The 7,789-nt window shown below is 31.8% G+C and overlaps 1 protein-coding gene across 1 annotated transcript; it reads left to right on the forward strand.

Annotated features, from left to right (window-relative positions):
• The first annotated feature begins 242 nt into the window (after nucleotides 1-242).
• LOC111084451 (protein kinase C-binding protein NELL2-like) lies at nucleotides 243-7,137 on the forward strand. The gene is made up of 7 exons (XM_022381158.1): nucleotides 243-500; nucleotides 848-979; nucleotides 2,224-2,355; nucleotides 3,878-4,030; nucleotides 5,399-5,545; nucleotides 6,051-6,182; nucleotides 6,991-7,137. The coding sequence occupies exons 1-7, from the start codon at nucleotides 251-253 to the stop codon at nucleotides 7,134-7,136; spliced, it is 1,092 nt and encodes a 363-aa protein (XP_022236866.1). The 5' UTR covers nucleotides 243-250; the 3' UTR covers nucleotide 7,137.
• The last annotated feature ends 652 nt before the right edge of the window (nucleotides 7,138-7,789 follow it).

Raw genomic sequence — 7,789 nt, forward strand, 5'->3', positions numbered from 1 at the left:
TGTAAAATCTTTCAACAGTAGTAGTAATGTAGACTGTCTTCTGCTATCTACATTAGTTGACCATTTCGGTAGTGTGACCAGACAGACAGATATTAGTTGACCATCTCTGTAATGTGACTAGACAGACAGGTATTGTTTGTTGTTTGTTTGTTTGTTTGTTTTTAATTATGCACATTCTTCACCAACATAGCAAAGTTTCTCTATTCTACCTGAAGATTGACAGCATAAGAAGGTATGTGCAGTTTTATCTATGAAGTTCTTAAGAATAGTGACTTCCTTGAGGTTAATGTCAAGGCTAAGTTTGTTTACAGTTTGTCTATGTGATTATTTTAATCTTACTGTAATGTTTCGATTTATTTTAGCTATAAATTATTGTGACAAAGATCCGTCCTTGTGCTCAGAAAACGAGGAATGTCAGAAGGGACCAGATGATAATCCCAAAGCTGTATCATGTCTTTGTAAACCTGGATACGAAAGAAATGAACAAAACATTTGTACCTGTGAGTATTTTAATGTTAAAATTACAAGTTTCTGCGTGTCATACTGGGAATGCAAGCTACGAATATTGTCGGCATTTATAACACATGCTTGTTCATTTTTTCACTTTTTACAAAATGAAGCTTTTTTGTACGTTAGTGAAACACTGATTGTATACATGTTTACTAAGTATCTCTCATGGTTTGACAAACAATGATGAATTGTGACATTTTTACAAATGCTTACTGGTTATATCTGAGAATATAACAAAACAATGTTTCTTTCATTATGATGTCAGAATTAGCAAGCTTAAAAATCTGGAGGTTCTTATGAGACTGTTATCTGTTTTATTTATGTTTATCAAACTCAGTCGTTCTATGTGAATCTGGGAACAACCACTGTAGTGAATTCGAAAAATGTTCAGAGGACAAGGACGGCGATAAACTGTATCTTTGTGACTGTGTTCTCCCCTATAGTCTGAAAACCAATGAAACTTCATGTGGTAAGTAAACGTTATTTCGTGATCAGGTCATCTGTAACCACGTACGTGTAGATTTAAAAACAATTAGTTGAATTATATCTGTTTTGTTTGTGAAGTCATAAATACCGGTTTATTGTGTATTTGGATGCTAGAATATTACGCTAACACTGTTAATTGGTGAAAAATCTTGACTTCTTGTCGTCGAAGTGTCAGTGTATTCTAGACGTGTTAAAATTACGAATAACTTGTTTTAAATGTCATGTCATACCGTTTAATGTTTTAGACTACTCAAGCAGTTAGATGTTACCTTTACAACTAGAGCATCCGCTTCAGTGTCTAGCGAATTTATTCGTATTTAATGTTGGATAACTTCTGTAGTCTTGTGGAAAATGGATAACACTCCCTGTTATTGAACAGTGATATTAAATATAGGTTTCATCCCAGAATCAACCAAGCTGCTACGTGCCAGGTATTCTAGTCTTGAGTCGACCAAACCGCCACGTGACATACGTTTCATCCCAGACTAGACCAAACTACACTGAGTAAATGTAAAAAGGTTCTTCAAAGCAGACTTATTAAATATGACACGTGGGGTGTAATAGTTCGGTTATTATTGTTGATACAATTATTTTATAATAGTATTTAACATTAGTTAGAAATTATTATTGGCTATTGCTAATGATAATTATTCATTGAGTATATAATTATACTTTAAAATATAGTATGAAAGACAAATGTAATTTGTTTGACCAAACAATGACTTACATAATTTATTGACATCACGGGAATAGAGCCCCCGATTTTAGAGTTGGAATACAGTAAAACAATTTAATAAGATGATCAAAATCGTAACAAACTTTTAAGAGGATGATGTGTAAGATTACTGGCACTGTCCAGAGGTCCTAGTTTTAAACATTGGTCTCTGTGTCTCTTCTTCACGTAATAGTATATATTAGAAAGTGTCATTTCGTTGATTCCTAAAGGGTGTGTTTTAGTTGTGATTCCAAACGTTTACTTACTTCTCAATGAAAGAGTTGACGGAGTTAACAAATCATGTTACATTTAGTAACTATTCATCTGTTTCAGGTTATTTCGAACTGTTTTAGACATGATTACAGACGTTTACTTACTAGTCAATGAAAGAGTTGACGGAGTTAACAAATCATGTTACATTTAGTAACTCTTCGTCTGTTTCAGATTATTTCGAACTGTTTTAGACATGATTACAGACGTTTATTTATTTCGATCTTTCATTAATCGAATAGTTCTCAAAGATGGAGTGAGTTGCACGAACAATAAGACAAAGTGTGGGAATGGAGGAGAATGTAAATTGTTTGAGGGAAAAGAGACGTGTATTTGTAAAAAAGGCTACGAAGAAGAAGGTGGAACATGTGTAGGTAGGTTTAAATACTCTTTATTAAAGATAAAATAGTTTGTTTCTGTTATATAGTGGATCTAAACAGTATGTTTACTATAAAACGTCCAATATGTAATATATCAGTTTATTGTGTGCTTTGTATTCAAATCATCTGTAACAAACTCCGAACCAAACAATTAATTATTCGAATAAAAGTTCACATGGTAACATTTCTTTTTAACGTTCAAACTTCATTAGAAATAAGAAGACCATTTGGGGCTTCAATCCAACTGACAGAGACAGGATTAGTTGTGTTGGTACAAAACAAAGTGGGTCAGGATCAGTCTTACTATGTCGTTACACGACATAAAGTTGGTGTTGGAAGAAGTCGATGCTCGACAAAACGAGTCAAGATCGCTTGTCTAACTAAATCGTCACACCACACATACAGTTAGAATCAGTTATTTCGTCATGTCAGGACAAGACAGACAGAAGTGGAACTGGACAACGTTTTACTTTGATACGAATGGGTTAGATTAGGTTTACTTTGATACAAATAGGTTACGGTAAAACTTTATCCTTCAAATTCAACGCTTTTGCATTGTAGAAAAATAGAAACATGACATTCTTCAATAATAAAATAATAGTATAAACGATACAATACAAACGTCTACGTATAAAACTCCTATGAATTAAAGTGATGATAAATTCTGGAGAACTTTACCTTGATCAGCACTAAGGTGTGTGTTATATACTTTATAAAGTTAAATATATATATATATATATATATATAAAGATCAGCACCAAGGTGTGTGTTCTATACTTGATAAAGTAGCTAGATATAAAGAACGGAACTAAGGTACGTGTTTCATACTTGATAAAGTGACTTGTATAGATCAGCACTAAGATACGTGTTTTATACTTGGTAACTTGACCTATATAGATCAGCACTAAGATACGTGTTTTTACTCGATAACGTGACCTCTATAGATCAGAACTAAGATTTAACTTCTGATTATATATAAGCTGGCTGTATAGATGAGAAGTAAAATCTAACTTCAATACTTTTGACTTACTTTAGCTAATGATATATTTGAACTAAAACGTAACTTACACAAAGTGAGAGTGATTTAATGTTGTTAGTACAGGCTCTAAGTTAGAGTAAATTATGATTAGTTATTTTTCCAGAATATTCTATATATGTGTGTAAAGTGAAAGTATACTGAACGTTCACGATTTAAAATGAACAATTTCGAGATTTGTTATAACTTTGATACTTTAGTTTTAAACCACATAATTTTGCCAACATATCAGACCATTATTCCTGTAGTAATGGAAAATATTGTTTTATAAAAATCATAAAATATAATTCATGAAAATGATCCATTATTTTTATAGTGTTATATATTTTGATCTCCTCTGTCGTTTTTTTTATTTATTAGTTCTAACTTAATTTATTAATAGCTTTTAAATTTCTAAATGCAAACTAATTTTAGTGTACAGTTCAGGAGATTGAAAATTTTCAATACAATATATATAACATGATACTTTGTTAATTTTAGAATATTGCCAAAGTAAGAAATGGAAAGACAATCCATCGTCGACAGCCATTTGTCCTACTGGAAAGTGTGAGCTTACAGACGAACGTAGAATAAAATGTGTGTGTGAGCCATCGAGCAAGTGGGAACAAGCGGACGATGGGATATCATGCAAATGTGAGTGGTGTCGTTTGATATATATTTAAAATTAATAACGTTTTTCCTCTTTAGCTTAACAAAATAAATGTAGGGACTATGTCGGCAAACTTACTTTATATATTGTGTATATATAGTAAGTAAATATATAGGTGTGTTGTTGTTGGGCTTAGAATTCTTCTAAAGTAGATTCTGTGACTTGTTGGCGATAAATTCAAAAATAAACGAACAGCACTCATTTCACTTGTTTTCAAAATAATATAGATATATTCGGAACTAGTTAAACGTATGTACAACAAAGTCTTCACACTATACAGATTATATATATATATACAGAAATATATATATATATATTTCTCTTCTTCTTGTCAAAAGTCCACTTAGGCCTATTCAATTACTTTAAAATTTCAGTTGACAAGCCGACATATTTTTCTCTGTTACTATCGCCAAACTATCCGAGCATAGCTCACTTACTTTATTGTCGAGTTACCACGGTTGTATCCTATACTTATAAAATCATCTGCTCCTTTTTCTTTCTTTGTATTTCCGAGAATCGTCTATCTATTTGTCAAAATCTGCTAAGGCTAGTTCAATAACTTTAGAACTCTCTTTGACGAAATAAACTATTCTTCTTATCTTTTTCAACACCGCTAGTTTCACTCTAATATATCAACCGTTAGGCCTATATTAATCATTAGGCCTTCCGCTCCTACCACGATTAATTTGCGTTTAACTTTGCTGTTGCCGAATTCCTTCTCGTAACTTTACTTTACTTCTCGTCTGCTCTGTTTTTGTCTGTCTATCTAGTTTCCCTGCTCATCTCACACTATTTATATGTTTATTACTTAATCGTCTGCTCCCTATATCCTCTACATCAATACATTTCACGCGATGTTCAATAATCTCGACATCAATGAGTTATAAAAACAACGTACGACTCTTACCAATTTACGTAACTAAACTTGCCATAACATTTACTTTAAAATAATTGCTTCTAACTCTCTTGTTATGAGCAAAACTAAGCAATCATAAAACATTCACTCACAAAATAAATTAATTAATAACAACTACACGAAACAGTTTTTTATATCATGACAGGCTATTTCAACAATTTATTAAAATCAAACTTTTGGTAATTACTTTGTGAAGCCTTAGTGTTTGTTAAATTTTTATTGAATTATAACCCTCAAAACTTTCATTCCTTTACTATTTGATTTTGAATGCTACGTTTGACCACAAGTGTCTTAACTTGTGGTCAAATGTAGCATACAAGATCAAAATTAAACATCAAAAGAAGAATGCAAGTTTTGAGGGTCACTATAGTTCTGACTACTGCTTCTAGGTGGTTTCTTTTGTTAAACTTTCTTTAATTGTGATATTGTTCCACAGTGAAACCTTTGTGTGACAAAGGAGAAGTTGGTGAAAAAGAATGCTCATCTCGTAGCGCTAAATGTGAAGTTAGCCGAAACTATGAAAAAGGTTACCAGTGCCGCTGTCCGGAAGGGACTGAAGTGGACACAAATGGGAAGTGTAAATGTAGGTTTATTAAACAAGTCGTTGATTATGTTCTTACACGCACTTCTGTACGAGTAGTGTCTCTTCTGCTACATGATAATCGTTACATTCTTCTGACACTTGTTTTATGTAATTTACGATCGATCGTTGTTTTTAGTGGGGTAGAGAATAATTTATAATTTACAAAGTGAAATCTTCCTGTCAATACCTGTAAGTTGTTACTGGTGTAAAATAAGCTAACAAGAATGTCATTTGTTATTAACATAAAGAATAAAGTTTGTTTTGTTGTTATGGAAACGAAAACATGAATTTGCATATGTAGCAGTGATTGGATTATCTAAACTTTATCGATGTCTACTATTTAAGGACTGACTTGTACTCTTCTCTGTACAAATAATAATAATGAAATGGGTATTATATCATGTTGTGTCTGTCGGATCTGATATTATAAAATGTTTTTTTGAATAAGTAATTAATTCTAAAATCCTTCAGAGTAATTGGATTATTCAATCTTTGTTTTATTCAGCACTCTGTGATTTTGAAAAGTATATACAAACGTGCAAAAATCACTACGCAGATTGTGTTGTGGTGGATGGTAAAGCAACATGTGAGTGCAAGCCTTCTTTCCTGGACTATGATGGGAAACCTTGTAAATATGGTAAGTATAATTATGATCACTTTATTAGAATCCCTGTGTATTATCTATTTACAGAAAACAACTACAACGTTTTGTATGAAATGTATTTGGCATTTTAGTTTATTTATTGTTTAAAATCTATATAAAAACGCCTTATGTATTTTTTGTCCTCGTCATATAATATCAAACTGTAATTCTTCAACCAAACTATCATATTCTATATGTGTTGTCCTGTTTTTGAGACGTTTCTCAGTATGTTATAGTTGATACGATAGTAATAAAACTTGTGTAAGTTATCATAGACACTCTGCTCTTCCCACGTGACATCTTTATAAACTTAGTTTGGATCGAGCATGACCTAATGGTTAGCTTGCCCATACCGTAACACAGAGACTTATTTATTGGCTTCCTTTTGTCGTAAAACACGTGCTGTGGATGCGCAATAACATTATTGCTTAAATTCCACTATTCAATTAGACAAGAGTAACGCAAAATTGGCGGCGTATGCTGGTAAATATTGGCCTTCATTCTTTAATCTTTCACTTCGAAATTGTGGAAGGCTATGCGCAGATAGCTCTTATGTAACTTTGAATGAAACGGTGAAACAAACAGAGAAATTTAATTTAAGTTTATAAAGAGTTTCTATGTTATTATGGAATCGTGGATATGCTTATTTAGTGAGATGGTGTGGAATTTCTTCCCATTTGATATACTTTATATTACTATAGCTAACGTTTCATATAAAATTATTAAATTATTTATTTTATTCTGAATCCCACGTAATTTGTAATATCCATATTTTAAAACTATCGTCGGTATGTTGTTACAGCTAACGTTACATATGCTGTATCTCTGCGTCTTCCGAATCTCGAGCTTGCGAGAGTTAAACGAGAAGCTGTTGTTACTTCTTACTCTGATCCTGGGATCCACAGATCAAAGCTAAAAAAAGTCGTGGATGATGCGGTAAGAAAGTAAATTATGGCTGATTGATAAGAGGGATAATAGCGTATATATGTGTATATATGTTTTACACCGATTATAACTCTAATTTATTCGTTTTCTAGTTCTTCTTTTTTAAAAAGCACTTCTACTCTGTTTGTCCCAGTTACAAACACTTTATTTTCAAAGTGCTTTTACTTATTCTTCTTGTTAGATAAACAAAATATATGTAAGTAAGTATTGGTAAAAGAGGCAGATTACGGTAGAATGCTTATATTCAACAATTGTAAAACTTCCCATTAAAGTTTAGAAAAACATTCTGTGATTGAAAAACTTCTCGAGAACGAAGATAAATTTACATACGATAATTGGAAGACAGGATATCAAATAATATGTAATTATTACACAAAACATCTTTTGAGCAACTCAGAAGTTTCACTAAACATTCATCTCAGAATTAGGCAACCCACTAATAAAGAACCACCTGAGTAGCTCGGAACAACTACCACAAAAAATAACTAACTGACTATCGTAAGAAAATCTGAAAAACTTTATGTGCAATGAAGAAACTTCAGCGAAATATATTATTTTAGAATTTTTGTTCATTTTGCAAAAATACTTGAAAATAATAACCATTGTTATTTCTATCGTTATGAAATGAATACAGTGAAAAATATTTATTTCTGTAA

This window comes from Limulus polyphemus, unplaced genomic scaffold (genome assembly GCF_000517525.1).
Source record: "Limulus polyphemus unplaced genomic scaffold, Limulus_polyphemus-2.1.2 Scaffold76817, whole genome shotgun sequence".
NCBI lineage: Eukaryota > Metazoa > Arthropoda > Merostomata > Xiphosura > Limulidae > Limulus > Limulus polyphemus.